The following is a 22,743-nucleotide window of genomic DNA, read 5'->3' on the forward strand; positions in this document are numbered from 1 at the left end:
ATTTTGAACCAATCAGTTGTTCCATATCCAGTTCTAACTGTTGCTTCCTGTCCCACATATAGGTTTCTCAGGAGATAGATAAGGTGGTCAGGCACTCCCATTTCTTTAAGGACTTGCCATAGTTTGCTGTGGTCCACACAGTCAAAGGCTTTTGCATAGTCGATGAAGCAGAAGTAAATATTTTTCTTGAACTCTCTGGCTTTCTCCATAATCCAGCGCATGTTAGCAATTTGGTCTCGAGTTCCTCTGCCCCTTTGAAATCCAGCTTGTACTTCTGGGACTTCTTGGTCCGCATTCTGCTGTAGCCTACCTTGTAGGATTTTGAGCATAACCTTGCTAGCATGTGAAATGAGTGCAGTTGTACGGTAGTTGGAGCATTCTTTGGCACTGCCCTTCTTTGGGATTGGGATGTAGACTGATCTTTTCCAATCCTCTGGCCACTGCTGAGTCTTCCAAACTCACTGGCATATTGAGTGTAGCACCATAACAGCGTCATCTTTTAGGATTTTCAATAGTTCAATTGAAATGCCATCACCTCCACTGGCCTTCTTGTTAGCTGTGCTTTCTAAGGCCCACTTGCCATAGTTTGCTGTGGTCCACACAGTCAAAGGCTTTTGCATAGTCGATGAAGCAGAAGTAAATATTTTTCTTGAACTCTTTGGCTTTCTCCATAATCCAGTGCATGTTAGCAATTTGGTCTCTAGTTCCTCTGCCCCTTCGGAATCCAGCTTGTACTTCTGGGAGTTCTCGGTCCACATACTGCTGAAGCCTACCTTGTAGGATTTTGAGCATAACCTTGCTAGTGTGTGAAATGAGTGCAATTGTACGGTAGTTGGAGCATTTTTTGGCACTGCCCTTCTTTGGGATTGGGATTTAGACTGATCTTTTCCAGTCCTCTGGCCACTGTTGAGTTTTCCAAACTTGCTGGCATATTGAATGTAGCACTTTAACAGCATCATCTTTCAAGATTTTAAATAGTTCAACTGGAATGCCATCACCTCCACTGGCCTTGTTGTTAGCCAGGCTTTCTAAGGCCCACTTGACTTCACTCTCCAAGATGTCTGGCTCAAGGTCAGCAACTACATTGTCTGGGTTGTCCAGGATATCCAAATATTTCTGATATAATTTCTCTGTGTTTTGTTGCCACCTCTTCTTGATGTCTTCTGCTTCTGTTAGGTCCCTTTCATTTTTGTCCTTTATCATGTCCATCCTTGCACAAAATGTTCCTCTAATATCTCCAGTTTTCCTGAACAGATCTCTGGTTTTTCCTTTTCTGTTATTTTCCTCTATGTCTTTGCATTGTACATTTAAGAAGGCCCTCTTGTCTCTCCTTGCTATTCTTTGGAAGTCTGCATTCAGTTTTCTGTAACTTTCCCTATCTCCTCTGCATTTTCTTTCCCTACTCCTCTCTGCTATTTCTAAGGCCTCGTTGGACAGCCACTTTGCTTTCTTGCATTTCCTTTTCTTTGGTATGGTTTTTGTTGCTGCCTCCTGTACAGTGTTACAAGCCTCTATACAAAGTTCTTCAGGTACTCTGTCCAGCAAATCTAGTTCCTTAAATCTGTTCTTCACTTCCACTGTGTATTCATAAGGGATTTGGTTTAGATTATACTTGACTAGCCCAGTGGTTTTTCCTACTCTCTTCAGTTTACGCTTGAATTTTGCTATGAGAAGCTGATGATCAGAGCCACAATCAGCTCCAGGTCTTGTTTTTGCTGACTGTATAGAGCTTCTCCATCTTTGGCTGCAGAGAATATAATCAATCTGATTTTGGTATTGCCCATCTGGTGATTTCCATGTATAGAGTCACCTCTTGTGTTGTTGGAAAAGAGTGTTTGTGATGACCAGCTTGTTCTCTTGACAAAACTCTATTAGCCTTTGCCCTGCTTCGTTCTAAACTCCAAGGCCAAACTTTCCTGTTGTTCCTTTTATCTCTTGACTCCCTACTTTAGCATTCCAGTCCCCTAGAATGAGAAGAACATCTTTCTTTGGTGTCAGTTCTAGAAGGAGTTGTAAGTCTTCATAAAATTGTTCAATTTCAGTCTCCTCAGCAATGGTGGTTGGTGCATAAACATGGATTATTGTGATGTTGAAAGGTCTGCCTTGGATTCGTATTAACATCATTCTATCATTTTTCAGATTATATTCCATTACAGTTTTTCCCACTCTTTTATTGACTATGAGGGCTACTCCATTCCTTCTACGGGATTCTTGCACACAGTAGTAGATATGATAATCATCTGAGTTGAATTCACCCATTCTTGTCCATTTTAGTTCACTTATGCCCAGGATGTCGATGTTTATTCTTGCCATCTCCTGTTTGACCACATCCAGCTTACCAAGGTTCATAGATCTTACAATCCAGGTTCCTATGCAGTATTTTTCTTTGCAGCATTGGACTTTCCTTTCACTTCCAGGCACGTCCACAGCTGAGTGTCCTTTCGGCTTTGGCCCAACCACTTCATTAGCTCTGGAGCTACTTGTACTTGTCCTCCGCTCTTCCTCAATAGCATGTTGGACGCCTTTCGACCTGAGGGGCACATCTTCCAGCATCATATCTTTTAGCCTTTTGTTTCTGATCATGGGGCGTTCTTGGCAAAGATACTGGAGTGGCATTGCCATATCCTACTCCAGGTGGATCGCGTTTAGTTGGAACTCTCCACTATGATCTGTCCATCTTGGGTGGCCCTGCACGTCATAGCCCATAGCTTCTCTGAGTTACTCAAGCCCCTTCACCATGACAAAGCAGCAATCCATGAAGGGGCAGCAATCCATGAAGGGGCAGCAATCTATGAAGGGGGCTGCAAGGATAAAAAGGATCAAAATGCTGCAGGATGGCTTTGATCCCTGCTTTCTCCCTTTGCGCTAAGCCCCACATGGCTTAGCAAAAGGAGGGGGAAAGGGATCAAAGCAATTCCACGACTACACAATTATTTTGATCCATTTCCCCCTTATACAGCCATGGGATTGCTTTGATCCTTCCCCCCTCCTTTTGCTAAGGCCCATGGGACTTAGTAAGCAGAGGGGGAAAGCAGGAATCAAAGCCATCCTGCAACATTTTGATCCCTGCTTTCCATTTGCTAAGGCTTAGCAAGTGGAGGGGAAAGCAGGGATCAGAGCCCTGCAGGATCACTTTGATCCCTGCTTTCCCCTCCAGTTGTTTTCTTTCCTCAGCTTACATCCGTGTATAAAACGACCCTCAATTTTAAGTCTAAAGATTTTAGACAAAAGTATAGTCTTAAAATACGATAAAACAGCAACAGAATAAAGCTTCCTGCCATCAGGGAGGCGAGGCATAACTAAAGTAACTTCCTGAACCCCTTTTATACTTCAAAAGTTCCTTTCTAGATGGTCCCTCTGTTTGCCAATCAGGTTCCACCTCCTTAGAATCTTCAAGAAATAGCTGCTCTTTCTGCCTTTACAACTGAGCTGAAATATTTTTTCTTAATTAGAATAGGACCAGGACTGGCTGAGCAAAACTGACCTTGAAGTGTCTTCTTCAGGAGATAGGAAGGCAGGTCCTTGGATCTCAGCAAGTGAGAATTCCAAAAGAAACAGCTAAAAATCATGCCCTCAGACCCATTCCTGCCTCACTTAAGATCTCCCACATTCCCTCCCCTAACTTACCAGTTTCTTCACATTTGTAACTATTTTTTTCTGCTAGAAGATGTAGGAGGTGGTTTCTTTTCAGTTTAATTCTCTTCCCCCGCCTCTATTTTTTTTTAAAGTGTTTGGGATATACTATGTGTTCAGACCCCAGACCACTGGAAGTTGCCTAACCTTGTGCTAGAGAGCTCCACTTGTATTCAAATGAACTGATCAATCAATCAATCAATCAATCAATCAATCAATCAATCAATCACACACATAGCTGCTCTATGCAGAAAAGTCTGAACTGCAGGGACACAGCGGGCTCACAATGGAATGCAAGATGTATGCTAGCTATTCCTACTTAACAGTATATCCAGTTTTGAATGAATGCCTGTACAAGGCCAGAATTGAACTGGAATGCATGAAGCACTTGAAATTTTTGAAAAAAGCCAAACTTGGTTATAAACATGGTGGTTACATGAACCAGTAATTTTGACAATGATAATTGTAGGCTCTAAGCAATATAATTAACAGTTGAAAGCAGTAGCATATGGAGAAGAGAGAAAACAAAGGCCTCGTGACATAGTTCTGCTGGCCCGTTTGCAACCTACCTTCTCTCAACATCTATCCTTCACCTAACTGACATTAACTGAAGCATTTGATGCCATTGGATAAAGTAGGAGCTTCTTGGCCCTGTGGAAAAACTTGGTGACTGCTGGTCCCACAAGCAGCAAAATACGGATATAGCTGCCTCAAACCACAAAAGATATTTTATTGATATGAAGTGCTTTTTCCACATGCAGGGAAGAGGGCTAGCTAGGTTTTAGTGCAATGACAGCTTGCCACGAAGATTAATGGAAAGATAAGGGTATCTTCACTGAGGCTGAACTTTGGAAACTCTGCATTACTCTCGTTTATGATGCAACAAACTGATTCTCATTCAAGAGGTATTTTTATCTATATAAGATTGATGCTTGTCTGTGTTGAAAGAGTCTCTTTCTTCTGAGATGCTCCATGCAACTAAACAGACCACAAGCATAGCTGGTTAAATTACTGTATATGATATCTCAACACTCTCTTGTACTCCAATTGCATTTAAAAAGCTGAATTAAAATATGCTTAATCTAATTTGGGCTTGGTTTGTTCTACTTAATTCCCTCCTTGCATACTAATTAAGGATAATTAGTTAAGTATGTGAAGGCTTAAACTTGGCACTTAAAGAGTTATGTATAGAAGTTAGACTGAGGTACTAAACCTGATTAAACAAAATTTAAAAGGTTAGCATAGTAAAATCTAGTATTTAACGGGGACAATTTTCTATGAGAAAGTAGCCTAAAGGATTAAATGAAAACTAAAATTAAACTCTATATCTTATCAGCAGTTCCCAATCTTGAGTCCCGAAATCTTCTTTTATTAAAACTCCCAAAAGTTTCACCACTAGCTGTACTGGCCAGGATTTCTGGGAGTTGTAGTCCAAGAATGTCTGTGGACCCAAGTTGGGAACCACTAGCCCTAAACCATAAACTCAGGAACAAGGAACTAACAAGGAACACAAAGAGCTAATCAAATTTCATTCCATCTTCATCCCAATTTCAAGAAGAAATCTTAAGAAAGCTCAGAGAAATATTCTAAATATGGAGTCCCCAACATGGTGCCTAAGGCCAGCTCCTTGCACCATGATTCTTTTAATTTTTTAAAGTTTTTTTTTTAATTTTTAGACTGAGAAGCTGCTGTATTGCTCCACCATCTTTAATCCCAGAAGCATTCTTAGAAAACAAAATAAGTGGTTGGCTTCAGATGATTTCTTTATTTTCCAAGCATGGCCACCTGCTTTTTTTTTGGGGGGGGGGAGGAAGTGCAGAGGATGGCTACAGTCCCACAGGTGAAATAGGGAGAGGAACATCCGAGGGCTAGAAGGAAATGATTTACCTTTATTGTTCCTATGTGTTTTGTTCCTATGTGTTATGGCTTTTTCTTTTGTAGAAGTTAACTGGCTTGTTTGGTGTGGCATGGGTTTTGCCTACATATGCATGTGTCTATTTTGCCCAGTAAAAACAACAAAGAGTCCTTTTAAGACTAACAAGCTTTATTTAGCATAAGCTTCCATGCATGGATTGCAGTGAACTTCTTTAGACAGATCATTCATCTGAAGAACTGGACTTCAGTCCACAACAATTTTTTTTAATCACATAAAACATTTTAGTCTTGAAGACTAATCATGCTTTATTGCTATTTTTGTTGCAAAAGATTAACATAACTACTTACTTGAACAAAATTGGTTTTGCCTAATGCATCCATTTTTCATGTGATGTACATTTTGAGAGGTATTGCTTTCTTTTGTTTTTATGGTGGGGTAAGATTTTCTGATGGTACTGACCTGGTAAGGAGGTTATGTAGAGGTCCAGTATGAGTTAGTGTTCTTCCTCTATTTATTTCTCTTATTTGTTCTGTGAAATTGATATTTTGTGGGAGCCTATATGTACCATAATTTTTTCCGTGGAAAAGACCCTGATGTTAGGAAAGTGTGAAGGAAAGAGGAGAAGGGGACGGCAGAGGATGAGATGGTTGGACAGTGTAATCGAAGCTACCAATATGAATTTGACCTAACTCCGTGAGGCAGTGGAAGACATGAGGGCCTGGCGTGCTCTGGTTCATGGGGTCACGAAGAGTTGGACACAACTAAACGACTAAATAACAACATATGTAATTTGGCATTTGGGTTTCAAATCCCACATTCAACTTGTACTTAATATCATGGCCTAGTTACTTATTTCTGATGGAAGATGGCAGCCATTTTCTGACAGCATTCACAACATCCTCTCAAATTGTTGGAAATTCCAGTTCTGAGATCCAATCTGAGGAATCAGTCTAATTACCAAACTAGCATAAAGTATAGGGAGATCTAATCTAAGCTAAAATCTCAATGAGATTCAGAGTTACCTGAATTGCTGAGTCCAATGTCTAGCGAATATCAAGAGTGAAAAAGTGACAGTAAAGCTGTGGTGAAGATGGTGGTGGTGGTGAGTCAGCTTTCTTCTGTGGATATCTCTGCTTGGAAGTAAAACTTACAAGGATGCTGGGAACACATACCTGCCAAAGTGAAGTATCTACCTGTCCCAAGTAGCCTCATCATTTTACTCCACATTTTGGGATCTTCTTGCGTTTCTTTCATATAAACAAGGGAGGGGGAGAAATGTTGGGGAGTTTTACTCCAAAGCTCTTACTGTTGGGGTCTCTTTCAAAATCCTTTAAAATTTCTTCAGAGCTCCACGATGGAGACCTCTTCCTTGGTCTGCACATTCTCCCTAATGCAACTGTTTCAAACTCAAGGTTATTTACCTTCTTTCTCATCTATTATTGTTATTATTGTTATGGCTTCTGTCTGGCCAAGAGATATCAACTCAGTGCCTTTATCATTGCAGGTGCTCATCACAATCTTCTAAGCAAGGTCTTTCTCCCCCAGTTCCACTCTTCACTAGGTTTCTTATCAACAACTACGAGGTCTCAACCTAAACAACTATTTTCTGTTCTTTCTGTGAGCTTGCAAAGATCAAGATTAAAGTACAAGAAAAGCATGTGGTATTTCTTCAATACAAGCCTTTTCCCAACTTTTTAGCTCAGATATCTCAGAAGACATATACTGTAATACATAAAAAGTCTGGGATTTTCCTATGGCTCTCCACAAGATACACAGGCTATTATATTTCAGAACAACGTGAACAATTTGCTGTTCCTATAAGACATTACAACAAAAATATTTAACCCTTTCAGTATCAAATTGACAGGCTGCATATTTTCAGTCTTCTTGCAGAACTGAGACTTAGTAAAAACAAAGATGAAGGTAAAGAATCTATCATCCCAAAACCAATGGACTGTTTGGAGCATTTCAGTAAGGCCTTTAAATGCAAGTGTTACTCAGATCCTTATCTGAGGGGCAAACAGAGAACCTTATTTTCACTGAGAATATCTGTGATAGTAAACTCCCAGCATTAACAAAAGCTACCTGCCTTCACATTTACAGTATGGTACTCAAGTGTCTATATGTTTAGCTCAAGATATTTTACTGCCCGAGTAAAACAACAAATGTCACAAACACACATCCTTCAGCAAATCAAGTTGTTTAATATATAGACTGCCCTAGTTATTTTTGCTGAACAAAGCACAATGCCTCTAACAAGTGATTTGCACTAGGAGAAGGGCAACAGTCAAATAGCTACCGTGCCTAGATGTATTTTCAAATGTAGCCTTTTCTACACATATGCTTAGATTGATATTGTTACACTCCTCCTTCACTCTGATTTTGATTCATTTTTTTCATTTTCCTCCATCTTTGCTAGACAAACAGGGAGGCCTAAAATATGAAAATAAGCTTTAGGAATTTTATAAATAAATTTAGTGAGCCCTTCCTTCTGCTCTAGGCCTCAATGGATTTTCTTGAATCGAATAAACAATACCACTGGTTTTCCTTTTGTTTTACTGAATTTACAAGGTGATTACCCTCTTCTATGTAGTCACAGCCTTGTGGCTGTGATCTACCACTTCGTTTAATCCACCATATGAGCATTTCTCCCCTCAGTCTGCCCAATTGGAGAGTTGGCCTGTTTTTCACCTTTCACACCTTGTGTAGATACAATCCAGTAGGTAGGAAACCTTTGCAGGAAAGATGGGGCTACTCCCAAATGCTGCTTCTACCATACAAGCATAATGGTCTAATTATGGACACAAATCAGAAAATGGTTGTGGCGTCCATCCAGGTCATTAATATTCATATGCTATCTGCATGGACCAATGAGAGTGCTGGAGAGGTGGAGTCACAAGACAGAAGATTCTCTGCAGGAGGAATAGTAGTTTAGATTAGAGATGGGAGTTTTGGAGATGGGAGTTTTGAAGGATTGAGAGATTGGAGTTTTAGGGTTGGGGAGTTGAAGAGTTTGGAGTTGGGAGTGGATAGAGTTGGTGGTTGAGGGTGTATGAAGAAGGATGTTTGGTTAAGAGTTAAAGACATTGATTCTACCTTCATCACCTGTAACAATAAACAACATTTATTTGGTTCTTTTAAAAATGACACTGTAGTGGAACCCAAAAGATGATGTCATTCCTGCATGTCAATCAGAGGATAGAGCAGGAGGGGCGGAGTCAGAATGACAGTTAAGACAGCTGGAAGAGACAGTTAAGGACAGTTGGAATCAGATAGGGATAGAGAGAGGTAGGGACAAGATGATGTGGAGAGGGTGCTAGGGTTTAGGAATAGCTAAAAAGGGGTTAAGAAAGGAAATCGAAAGAGTAAAACATAGTGGATAAGCAGGACTGAACACATAAGTTTAACATAAGCCACCTAGAGTGGTCCGGTGGTCCAGATAGGCGGGATACAAATCAAATAAATAAATAAATAAACATGAGAAACACCAGTGATTGAATACATGATCTAATATATGCACACCTGAAACAGTTATATATTTGATTCTCCTTATGATTTTGTTCATTAATAAAAGAATATTTGATCAATCCCCTGATTCCTAAGTTATATGAGCAGCTCCTGTGTGTGGGAATTGTAGTGGTATTAGGAGAAATACCTGGTGGCAGCGAAAAGAAGAAAAAAAGCATGTTTACCTTTGTGGAGCCCAAAGGAAATAAAGGGGCAACAAGGGGGATCGCCACAGACACATTGCCTGGACCGCTGTGATTAATAATAAACAATGTTGATGTAATCAACTGGTGGCAGCAACACAACACGTAGCTTGTGCCTTTGATTGGTGAAACAACCAAGGGACAGGCAGGAATGTGACAATGGTCTGAAATGTATTTTCTTCCAAAATTTTGTTTTGATTTGTGATTTATCAAGGTCAAATTAGGATTTTTTTCCCTGACAAATCAATGAATCAATTTATCAATTCATTTTTTACTATAAAACACTATAAAATAGCCCCCCAAGCACCTAGAGACACCAATTTCACAGAGAAGCTTCCCTTGATGCTCTTCTACAAACTCTGCAAGTTTGCTGAAGTTTTGGGTTCAAACATCCAAGTTGTACACCCACAAGCAGGGCCCTCCCAGGAAAGTTCCTCCCAGGTACATAGAGACACCAAAATCACAGGGAAACTTCTAGTGATGCTCCTCTACAATCCCCTCCAAGTTTGATGAAGATTGGGTTTCAGACATCAAAGTTATATACCCGCAAAGTGGGCTGCCCAGGAAAGTGTCTTTTAGCAGCTGGCTTTGGGAAAGCCACTATTCACCAAACTTGGAGAGATTGTAGAGGAGTATCACTAGAAGCTTCTCTGTGATTTTGGAGTCTCTAGGTGCTTGGGATAAACTTTCTTGGGGGGCTCTCTTTGTGGGTGTACAACTTGAACATCTGAAACCCAATCTAAATCAAACTTTCAGGGCTCATAGAGAAGAGTCAGAGGAAGCTTCCACGAAATGTTGGTGTCTCTAGATTCCTTGGGGACCATTTTATAGCCAAACACATTGATGAATAAAAATCACTAAAATTCATTGATCAGTATTCATTGGGGGCATTGATTCATATGAATATGATTCGACAAATTCACTATTTTTGAACAAATTTGGTGATTCGTTTTTTTTAAATTCATGCCCATCTCTAGTTTCATTTACTTGCTTTGACCACTGGAGATCAAATAATTTTATCTTCATTTTACCACTGTCCGTGGTTTCCCCTCCACTTCTTAGCTCAGTAGTAGCATGCAGGCTTTTTATGCAGTAGAATCCAGGTTCAATTCCTGGTATCTTGAGGAACTGGAAAAACTACTTGATACACTGTTGTTGGTCAGTACAACAGTGATGAGCTAGATGAACCAAGGTCAAACTCCAGACAGGGCCGCTTCCTAAGTTCTTACATTTTATTTAGTGGGGAGAAATCCATTATGTGGGGAAAAGCCAGATAATCTGCACAAAGCAGTTTGACTGCTAGTTGTAGTAGCATTCCATATGGAAGCATCTGTGGCCATCAGGACCCAACTACAGTTGTGCAGGGGTGGGGAAACAGAAACTAGAACTGCAAGAATGGTGTTTTGTGGACAAGATGGGGAAGGTTTTCCCAACCTAGATGACAGAATGTTTTTTTAAAATTAATGTTTGGGGTGGCACTGGGGCCCTTGAGGGTGCTGGGGTACCACACTTTGCCTGTCTCTAGTCTATATTAGCAATATTTGACATTAGCTTTCCCTGTTCTGATATTCTCCTGATATGTTGGCCATCAGTCTCCAACCATTATGAGTTGGTGTGGCCAGTGCTGGCTAAGGATGAATGATGTAGCAAACCAATATGTTCATAGATACTAGGTTGGAGAAGTCTGCCTTAGATTATGGAGTCAATATCATTTGCTACTTAGTGATTCCATTGTCAGAGTTTTTTAGAGACGGATACAGCATTCTGAGAAAAAGAACAAAGGAAAGGCAGTTTCTGTTGGGGTTAGATTTATTACACTAATGTTGTAATCAAAAACAGCATAATAAATGGCTTTCCTTTGCAAACCTTCCCTCATTTCCTGTATGTTGCAAATAAATTTATTTTATTGCATTAATGATTATGTACATTTAGTCATAAAAATAGAGAAGCATCATTCTAATGGAATGCCTCTCCCATTTGCAAATGGGACTCCTAGGGAATCCTCAGAACCTGAAGGAGGGGAAAACAAACTTTCAATTAATTTAAGTTAAATATTATCATTACAGAATGATGATGTCATCCTACTTGCACAATGAAAAATTATACAAGAGTATTTCAGCCACTGTATATTTAGGGACTTGTTAAGGATATTGTTTACTCATATATAATGTGAGAGTGAGCGTATCTGGGGGCAGGAATAATAGATCAGTACTGAGGAGACCAGGATTCAGATCCCCACACAGCCATGGAGAATACTATGTGACCATCAGTCAGTTTTTTCCTCTTTCTCTCAATCTTACTGAGCCTTTTCGTTGTTTAGTTGTTTATTCATGTCTGACTCTTCATGACCCCATGGACTCTTCATGACCCCATGAAGCACGCCAGGCCCTCCTGGCCTAGCTGAGCCCTATTTAGGATGAAAGTTTGCTTGGCTGAAATGGTGAGGGTGATTTTCAGACTTCAGATACGCTCTGTCCCCCTTCTAAGCTCAAGTGAGCTCACTTACAGTAGTCAATCACCGAAACACTGTTACACATGTTCAGTTGGGGATATAGCCTCAGCATGCCAGAGGCTGGCACTATCATCCTTTCAAATCTACATACTTTCTGACTGAATATCTACATTAGAGTTATAGCTATGTATATAGTGAGGTGAGGAAAGTCCATAGGGTGCATGGTTAAACAAATTAAAATGATAATATAATCAGACCATTTTAAACCAGAAGCAGACTATTTCAGTACCATTATCTTGGCCACTTGCTAGATCTTCTTTTGTACACATGGTATACAAATGTTGGCCACCAATCTCCAACAATTATGAGCTGGTGTGACCAATACTCTCTAAAGATGATGGCACTGTAGACTGACATATCTGTAGACACTAGGTTGGAGAAGCCTGCTTAGATTATGGAGTCAATATCATTTACTACTTAGTGATTCATTTTTTATTATTATTTTAAAGAGAGGTATAGAACATTATGAGAAAAAGAACAAAGGAAAGGCAGTTTACACTGCACTTAGATTTATTACACTAATGTTGTAATAATAAACAGCATAATAGATGGCTTTTATCATTTATTCCCAAACCTCCCCCCGTTTCCTGTGTTTTTCAAATAATTTTATTTCATTGCACTAATATCAGGTACATTTAGTATGAAGTTGTAGTAATATTGAATTCCCTCACTATACTCATAAAAAAGAAAACAATAATTCTAATGGAATGTCCCCCTTTTGTTGTAAGTACTGTTTCCCTGAAAATAAGACCTAACCTGAAAATAAGCCCTAATATGATTTTTCAGGATGATTGTAATATAAGCGGTACCCTCAAAATAAGACGTAGTTAAGTGAAAACCCTCCCTCCACCATTGTGCAGCATTGAGCAGCAACCTGAAGATGACATGACTGTAAAATAAAACATCCCCTGAAAATAAGCCCTAATGTGTTTTTGGAGCAAAAATTAATATAAGATCCTGCCTTATTTTCGGGGAAACATGGTACCAATAAAACATTACCTCAGTATTGGGGTTTTTTTTTTTATATGAGCCTTGTGGCGCAGTGGTTAAACTGCTGTACTGCAGCCAAAACTGTGTTCACGACCTGGGGTTCAATCCCAGGTAGCGGCTCAAGGTTGACTCAGCCTTCTATCCTTCCGAGGTAGGTAAAATGAGAACCCAGCTTGCTGGGGGGGGGAGAGCAATGTGTAGCCTGCATAATTAACTTGTAAACCGCCCAGAGAGTGCTTGAAGTGCTATGGAGCCGTATATAAGCAGCACGCTTTGCTTTTGATCTTAATTACCATTTTAATGTAACACTTGTTTAATTCTTTTTAAATATTTGCATACATACTGTTTTTAGCTTTTGAATACTGTTTTAATTATGTAAGGTGCCTTGGGTCCTTTTGGAGAGAAAGGCAGGATAGAAATATTTTAAATAAATAAATGATTCCCTTGAGGCTTTCATTACTACCATTATTTCACTCCCACACCCTGCAATTATACAGAAGGTCTCAAGCTTTCAATGGTTTCTTACAAGATATATATATTCAGAGTACCTCTGACATAATTCACCATAAAAACTCATTGTTCAAATTGTTGTCCATAGGTTTGCTTTATTATTTATTACTTTTTCTTTTTTTGTGGGTTTGTGTGTGTGTGTGTCACACAGCACGGATGAAATGGAAGATGCCACTTTATGTTGGGATCCCTCCTCCTTGCAGACAAAACCATGTGGCATTTATTCTTTATAGCCATGTAAGTGAAAAACATTTTGAAGCCAGAAAACTTTGACTTTTACAGCCTGTCTCAATGCAGGGATTCTGCAACACCTCACCATGTTTCAAAATAATATTAAGCACAAATCTGTACAAATACAGTGGTGCCCCATTACGACAATCAAAACAGCTGATCGCCGGGTTTTCAAAATGGCCGCCAGCTGCTCAAAATGGCTCCCCGCTGTTTTTAGGAGGCATTTTTCACTGCACAGGCACCCGACAATGGCTACCCTATGGAGGATCTTCGCTGGACAGTGAGTTATTTAGTCCATTGGAACGCATTGAACGGGTTTTCAATGCATTTCAATGGGATTTTTTATTTTGCTTGATGAGGATTTTGCTCTACAGTGATTTCACTGGAACGGATTATTCTTGTCAAGCGAGGCACCACTGTACTAATAACTAGAGATGGGGGTATTTGTATTCATATACAAATACAAATACAAATATTCCCCGTGCAGCTGGAATTAACGAGGGTCCAGCTCCCGGGGCCGGACCATCCACTCACACATCCACCACCCCTGCCTCCCCCACTCATCCTTCCAATCACTCTCTTCCCAGTCAGCTAGCCACTCCTGGTAGAGGAAGGGAAGATGAGTCTTGCTGCAAGGCTGCTGAGTGGCTAGCCGAGCAGTGCTCCAGAGCAATTGGAAGGAAGAGAGGGCGGCCTCCACCACCGGACACATGAGTGGACAGTCCAGCCCCAGGGGCCGGACCCTCATTAATTCCACCTGTGCGGCGATATTTGTATTTGTATATGAATACCTTCATCTCTACTAATAACATTTAATTTAAAATGTCAAACACGTGATGGTGACAAAATCATTCTCCTACATCCAGTTTGATGCATTCTGGGAATGTTGTAGTAATAGCTCCTATTAGCCAGAATCTTATTTGTGTTCCCATACGGTTTGTGTATCTTGTCACATCTAATTGTACTGTATTAGTTGGAAAGGTACTGACAGCACATCTCAGTTGTACGCTTGGCCACAAACCAAACTGCACAACTGAGATGTACCCCAGATGCAGTTGGCCTCATCTATTAGCTGCAATTGGCCACAGCAAGTTACACAAAACTTACACAGACACCAATTGGATTATAGCCATGGTATTCCTTCTTTCCCCAAACAGTTGCTTCTATGGAGGGGGGCAGTCAAGATCAGGACAACCATTTTGGCTCTGAATCCACAAACTGCTGTTTACTTTCTTTAGTAAAACATACAGGCATGCATGACTGTACTAGTAAGTTTTACTAATGAAAATAAATGGAGGAGGAATAAGTGGACAAAATGGAAGAGAAGGAAATTTATCCCAAATCTCATAATTTGGTCCTGCTCTGAATCCTCGTTTGTGGTAAAACAAAAGGACATTATGAGTTTTAATCACAACTGCATTACACAAGATAGATGGGATAGCACTCTGACTTTGGATTTATTTTTTAAATGCAGTTCTGATAGCACAGATGTATTGAGATGTATGTAGCTTTTCTTGTCAATGATTCCCTTTTATCTACCAAATTTGGAAGAGTCGGAGGCACATTGCTGTATGCTTAGCAGGATAGCAAAGTATGAATTCCAAAGGTCATCAGGAACTTAATATGTGAAAAAGAAAAAGAGAAGGATTACCTGGATTCTGACCAATTCAGCCAAAATCAGGCAAAACAAGTCAGATATAGTCCATGACACCGCATCTAATGACACAGGGCAGGAGAACTGAGAACATAGGCTGATGGATGTTGTCTCTAGTATACTACTAATGGTTTTTAATGAGAATTGGAGACCAAACCACTTCTGACATTGGGAATCTGAGTGATGCCAGATATGAGTGCATGCAAAAGATTCAAGGCCACTTGAGCATCTTTCTCTCAGAATAATGTATGATGTGGTTGGTCTTAGTCAAATGGAGGAGCCAACTGGGAGGAAAGGAAAAAAGAATCTTGCAGATATTCGAAAGAAACAGTTAACAGGTGACAGACCTTTAGAAGCGAACAACAAAAGGTGAGTCAGGATTGTGAAAAAGATTCAATGCTTATTAAAAATCAGAAAGCGATGTGTATTCATGGACATAAAATGCTGCATAAAGAAACAAGCAGCCAGTAAACGAGCCATAACCCATATGTGCTTCACTTCAAGACAGAAGGGAATGGAGAACACATGGGATTTGCTGACAGAGAATGGGAGCCACTCCAAAGATGGAGATCGGAGCTGCATACTAGTGCAGGAAAGATTTTCAAGTGATTTTCAGAAGGGTATTTTAATCCTGAAGAGTTTCTCTTAATGGAATAGTCAGTGATAGTATCCATAGTGGGGGTTACTTTTAAATATAACCAGCTTCAATCATTCTTAATGTAGGCAGGTAGGTAGGCTGTATATCTTAGGAAGGCCAATGGAGGCGAGCCTGTTAGCTCTGACTCCCTCCAGTGCTGCTCTTCTCTACACTTTGAAGGTCCTTGTTGCAACAGAAAGCCTTCTGTGGGAAGTCTCTCCCTCTGGCAGTTCAAAACCCTGATTTTCCAGGACATTTTTCTTCAGAAGGCAACCCTGAAATGCAGGAATAGGTAGATTCTGCCCCTCCAAATTCAACAGTTTAGGGAAGTGAAAATCCATGGATAAATCCAGATGTGTTAAGAGAGTCCTAAGAAATATCATGGGAAAGAACTTATTTCTGGAGTTCTTCACAGCTTGTTAGTGATATCTAATGTGTCGCGTTTGGCGGAAGTTAGTGAAAACGTAAGGACACCAAGTCCTTGAAAGCTTTTGCAAGAAATGTAGTATGTAGGTACTGGACAAATGACAAGAAGAAAGTAGTAGGAGTAGAAGAAATATTCTATACCACTTCTCATTTTAACAAACTCCAAAGTGGTCTACAACAACTCTATAAAAGAATCCAATTGAAATACAGTAATATAATATGTAAGACAGGCCCAAACAGCCCTTGGTTGCCAAGGTAACCAGTGCAGATCTTTAACTCAGGTGTAATATGCATGTGGTAAGGCAGCCTAGTCAAAACCCAAGGACTCTGCCAGATGTAGCATCTATTCCACCTCATTTTGCCACCTGTTATTGTTGCTGCTGCTATTGCCTTGTGCCAGGAGAACACAGGATTTACCAAAACTGACATTCTCTTAAGGGCTGTACTTCCACTATTGTTGACTACATTTGCGTGCTTCTGTCTGCCTTCTTGACTACCCTGTTCCCCCTAAAATAAGACCTAACCTGAAAATAAGCCCTAGTATGATTTTTCAGGATGCTCATAATATAAGCCCTACCCAAAAAGTAAGCCCCAGTTAAAATTTGCTTTCAGCTACTGGTGACTCACAGAGCTCATCCTGAAATCCTGGTGGAGGCTGGTTCCCCCTTCAGTCCATAAGCCCCCTATGCTTTCAACCATGGATTTGAGAACAATAAAGATTTCCAGTAATTTGGGCTGGGAAGATAAGGCCTCTCCAAAGATGAAAGAGGATTACTCAGGATTTCAAAGAATAAAAAATATACTACAGACCAATGGATTCCATAAATGTCATTTATATTAACCTTGCTGTGTAATGCATGTTAAATTAATATATTACTAATTGCTTTTATTTGTTTGTATTCACAGCTCTACATCTTTGGTGGAGTAAATGAAAAAGAATTCAATGATCTCGTGGCAATGAAACTGATAAATCCTTCAGACAGACAGCCTAGTAAGTTTGTTCTGAGTTTTTGATGATCCACAGTTAACCTGAAGCTCATTTTCATTGTGCTGCCTCAATTTCTGCCCTTGTGAGGTACCAGTTATGGGCTGCTAGAACTTCTAGACTGACAAACTCATATAGTTTTAAACACATAAATTAATTATCTGGAAGCTGATTCATGGCAACTGGACTTTCTTGTTAGGTTGAAACGGTTCGCTACTCATCCAGGTAGCTTCTTCAGTCTGAGTTGTTAGGCGATCCCTGATACATCCTCCACGTTGGTTTCTCTTCCCCCTGGTATGAATAGGCTCCTTAGAAGGACAAAGGACTGGGGTGAAGGATAATGCCACTTCTGCAGTCCTTTGTCCTTCTAACGAGCCTATTCAGACCAGGGTGAAGTGAAACCAACGTGGAGGATGTAAAAAGGATCTCCTACCAACTCTCCTCAGACTGAAGCTACTTGGGTGAGTAGGAAAATGTTTCAACCGAACAAGAAAGAAGTCCAGTTGCCATGACTCAACTTCCAGATAACCACATCTAGATGACTGAGACTCTTCACAGACATAACAGAATTATTTAACAGTAAAATCCCATGGGGTTTACTCAGAAAACACAGATAAGTAAATATTATTGATTTTCTGCAGTGATGCACTGGTTTTACAGCTTAGTTCACTCTTGCACCCCCAAATTAACCATACCTGAACAATTTTTAGGTATTATAGTAGTACCTTGGTTTACAAACGCCTCGGTTAACATAATGTTTGGTTTACAAATGGAAATCCATTAAAATTAATACCTTGGTTTACATTTTTTGTTTGTTTGTTTTGGTTTACAAAGAAAGTTTCCCCAGGATGCATTGTGCCTGGAGGTTTATAGCGCTGCCATGTTCCTATGGCAATCCACGTTCCGGTTTACAAATTTTTTGCTTTACATAATCTCCAACAGAACGCATTCATTTCATAAACCGAGGTACTGCTGTAGCTGTGTGCTATGTGAACAGGAATACAAATCTGTGTCCTGCTTAGGTTATTATAGGAAGAGTCTAGGTGATCCTGGCTTTACTGTTTTCAATCAAGACACCAGTCATCACTAATCATAAAAATCACATTCTGGTGAGTTCTCTAGTTTCAGGTAATTTGCAATTGTCCAACTTTTTAATTTTCTTCTAGACTCAAAGGAAAAGTTACCCACAACCTCCCTACTCACCCTGCTTCATTGCTGATTATGCTATGCTGACTTCACTCATGAATCAATTTAATTCAGCCTCATAAAACCGATTTCAATGACTTAGATTTCTACAGACTGTAAAGCTAAGTTAACCATACTTTAATAAATAACATCAGATAGATTTGTTTGCAGCAGCAAAGAAGCCATCTAAATTTTTGTTACCACACCCCCTGCAAGCGCAACACATCCACTGTGTGGGTGCGACATGCCCACCACGCAAGCGTGACACACCCACCGCACATGTGCAGGGGAGTGGAGATCTGTATCTGTGGCCCAATTCCGGCAAGCCCACAGACCAGCATGGGGCTGCAGACCGGAGATTGAGGACCCCTTATCTAGAAGATGTAAAAAGAATAATTTTGCTACCCTGACTCTCCACAGACAATTAGGGGTTCAGTGGATTCTCAAAGGCTTTCACAGCTGGCATCCGATGGTTGTTGTATGTTTTTCGGGCTGTTCGGCTGTGTTCTGGAGGTTTTTCTTCCTAACATTTCACCAGTCTCTGTGGCCGACATCTTCTGAGGACAGGAATCAGAACTCAGACAGAGTTCTAGCTCCTGTCCTCTGAAGATGCCGGGCAAAGAGACTGGCAAAACACTAGGAAGAAAAACCTCCAGAACACAGCCAAACAGACAACCAATTAAGAGTTCAATTTCCAATATCCTGAACTGGTTCTTAACCCAAGTACTGAGGAACCGCAGGCACACTGTTTGGAGTCAGCCACTGTGTGGGCTCCTCCCACTACTTTGATAAGAGGTTGATATGATTTTCCCCATGCTGGCCATATGCCTACAAAGCTCACCCAAGATCCCTTATGGGACTGCCCCACAGGTGAGTAGGCACAAGTTTCCACTTATGCCTAAAATGTATCCAGCCCAATGTTTTCAGTTTTCATGTGGACGCAGTGACAGAAAAATAAAAGCATAACATGTCACATGATTTGCTACGTGGGAGGCAAAAATTCCATGATGAATAAATTGTTATTGTTACATGCTGCCAAATCACTTCCATGTTATGGTGATCTTGAGTTTTTGTGAGATGTTCAATGAGTGATTTACCATCAGAAACAATTTTACATATCTATACTGACACCTGTAACCTGAATAAAAGAAAAAGCTAGTGTCTGTATATGACGTTTTAGTGGTATCACTCACCCTTATCTTTTGACTTGTAACCTTAGTTTTCATATTGCATACACAAAAGTGAAACATATTTGGACACCATTACTGATACTGTGCAAACATATTTTTATATCGCCATCCATTGGCCAACATCCAATTGTGGCAAATGGCAGTGATCAAATCTACCTAAAATTCCCAAAGCACTAATTTGAGAATTCATGCAGGCTTGACCCTTGACACTTATCCTTCCTGAGTGGGCTGTTCAATCATATTATTCCCCGCACTCCACATCCCCAATTGGACTAGGATATCTGAAGGGCCACCTTCTCCCATGTGAATCTGCTCACATATGAAGATCCCCTGTCAGAGGTCATTCTGTGCATCCCATAATACTCAGAAATATGCCACAATGGAACCAGTAAAAAGAATATTTTTAGTGGCTGCACCCAGCCTCAGAATTCCCCCTAGACAGTTGTCTATTTTACCTCCTTATAATAGCTTTTCATTGGATGGATGGTCAAAGCATTTTGGAGACTTCTGAGCCATAACCAGTGCTCTCTTTTGGAGTATTTTATTGCTATGGTCACATTATGTTTGTTGTTTGAATTTTCTTTGTCTTCTTCCCCTCTTTGCTGCTTTAGTGTTTTATGGTTATTTGATTATATTTACGTACTGTTATTAAAGTTGTTCGTATTGTAATGTACACAGTTAGTTAGATTGCGCTTGTTGTAGCATGTAACTTTTAAATAAAAATATTTTAAAAGCAGATGCAGACTAGAGGGAAAAAAACACCAACAAATGAATGTCTATTGGGCAAATATCCAGTCCTCCACGAATGTTGAATGATAAAGGGATTATCAGAGAAACGGGTTCTAAAAACTTATTACTGTCTTGCAAATAACACAATAATTTTTGAACAGCACTTTGAATCTGGAAAGTGCTATAAAATTGATTAATTATTAAAAAATTGAGATTAGTTTTGAAATCCATTACAAAACCAAATGTGTTTCCCGATATTCTCAGGTCAACTACATTTTACATACAGATTTTAAAAACTGCCAGTTTTATTTCGTTGGGAACATTAGAAGTGGATTTCTTTTTAGAAAGTTTCACTGCTCTCCCATAATAAATTAGGAAAAATTAAAAATGTGTGCACCGTTATGTTGGCACAGTGGATCTAAGATGCAAATAATATCAATTGGATTTGAGGCCTTTCTATGATGCATCAGTGAAAATCATTTATGGGCTTACTGAAGCCCATCAGCACTTCTCAAAGCATACACTCCTGAATAATAAATTTCATTATTCAACCAATATAAAAAAGACTAATAATGAATTAGCCCACAGCAAGGCAGATTAGCTCTAGGATAGCACTACAGCAAGGCTGCAATTGTATATGCACTTAGGTAGGAATATCTCACAGTGAACTGAATAAGACTTCTATCTGAGAAACTATACAGTATGTATAGGACTGCACTATAAATATAAACAAGAACCAACAGCTGCATGTAAAATTCTTACTCATTAAGTAAAATAGAGCATGAAGAATCCTCCAGTACTACACAAGGAAGAACTTGATCTAGGTGATTCTTTTTCTCCACTATATAATAAATCCACATCTCCTCTGTATTGAAAAAGTAGCTAATGGAGTGAAGTTATCACCTGTTTAATAATAACTGTATTGTACTCATATATTTTTATTGGATGAAAGAATCAATTACAATTTATTTATTTCTAACAAGTTACTTCCAGTCTCTGGATATAGATGTTTTCAATCCCTCCCCAATCTTTAACCTCAACATATACCTAGACAAATGTGCATTAGCTTGCATACTAACAACACAGTGATGTATACCTACTCAGAAATAAGGTCAATTCTTTTTAGTTTAGGGTTTATTCTGAAGTAAATGCATATGGGTCATACTCCATTAGGTCTACTCAGAATTAGACTTCAGAAGCCTTCAGAAGGAAAGAGTAAAGGTTCAGTGAGATTCAGGGTGCAGCTACATTGACAAATAATATGGAACATATTTTAGGATTGGGACAGTCTTGTTTATATTATTTTCTGTTGACAATGTGATGTAAAAATGAGAATCAGCCTAGAGTTTTCCCCTGTACTGTACTTCTGTACTATTTTCCTCCACCACTGGGGCCTCTCCTTTTTTGGAACTGAATGCATTTACATCAGTTCAGATAGTGTGATAACTTGCACCCACTTGGAAGGGTTTGTAGCTGTTGTATCTGAAGCTGTTCCAGCTGACTACAGCAGCAGTGAGAGAGGCAGGGCAGCAGAGAAAGTAGGTGCTACTTTGAATCCTCTGTTCTTCACACCTGGTGGCTGGGTCAGCTTCCATCTCCCCATTTCTTTTTCTTTTCTTTTCAAGGCTTGCTAAATAGCACTAGGGCAGCTAGGTGACCAAAGGCAGGGGTGAACAAGGACTGGGCAGAAAGAGAGGTGGAAGTTTTAAAGTAGCTGTGGTTTAACTAAGCCTCCTTCAAATCTGGACAGTCAGTGTAGATTGGCCTTAAAACCTCCTCCTCTCTCTCTCTCTTCACAGTGGATCCTTTCACATTTTCACTATTGTCTGGTTGCAGCCTTATTCACAGGCAAGGTATAAGAAGCAAGAAAACATTGTTTTTCCTTTTCTCAGCCATTAGCAGCAGAAGCCAGTCCCTGTATGAACTTTAATTTTGACTGCCAATTTATTGAAAGTGCATCATGTACATAACTACAGTTGCATCAACCGGGATGTGATACATTCTACATTTTTTCTTAATGGTTCTATGACAGCTAAATCATCTTCTTTTTAGTGAAAACAAGCTGCTGAACTAATAGATGTTTCTGTTCTTAATTATAGTAATGAAGGAAATTTTTTCAGAATTGGGAATACAAGGAATAAGTAACAGGTATTGTTTCTTACATTGTTTTTTCCCTTCCCAGAAGGTGAGGGACTTGTTATACCATTTTCCCTCTTAGCATTTCATATCTTTTATTTCTTTTTGTATCATTTTTTCAGCTCATAGGATAATGTGTACATATAATAATTTCATATATAATTTCAAACTTATAATTCATCCTGCATCTCATATTACTAACATCCAATGAATATGAACAACTGTTTTACCAATTTCCAACTTTTCCATGATTTAGTTTACAATTCTAGGTGGTATTCCCTGGAAATAAGCCCCATTGAACCCCATGAAGCTTATTTTGGAGTAGACCTGAGCTGAGAA

General features: G+C 39.7%; 1 protein-coding gene across 3 annotated transcripts in view; it reads left to right on the forward strand.

Moving 5' to 3' along the window:
* The window catches only part of LOC110080577 (kelch domain-containing protein 3), a 104,723-nt gene that overhangs the window by 60,610 nt on the left and 21,370 nt on the right, over positions 1-22,743 (forward strand). For all 3 annotated transcript variants that reach the window (XM_078386187.1, XM_078386188.1, XM_020796589.3), the window contains exons 12-14: positions 13,383-13,468; positions 17,086-17,170; positions 22,368-22,416. In XM_078386187.1, coding sequence (XP_078242313.1) covers positions 13,383-13,468; positions 17,086-17,170; positions 22,368-22,416 — 220 coding nt within the window. The remainder of the gene's footprint in view (positions 1-13,382; positions 13,469-17,085; positions 17,171-22,367; positions 22,417-22,743) is intronic.

The sequence above is a fragment of the Pogona vitticeps genome, chromosome 2 (assembly GCF_051106095.1).
Source record: "Pogona vitticeps strain Pit_001003342236 chromosome 2, PviZW2.1, whole genome shotgun sequence".
NCBI classification, from domain to species: domain Eukaryota; kingdom Metazoa; phylum Chordata; class Lepidosauria; order Squamata; family Agamidae; genus Pogona; species Pogona vitticeps.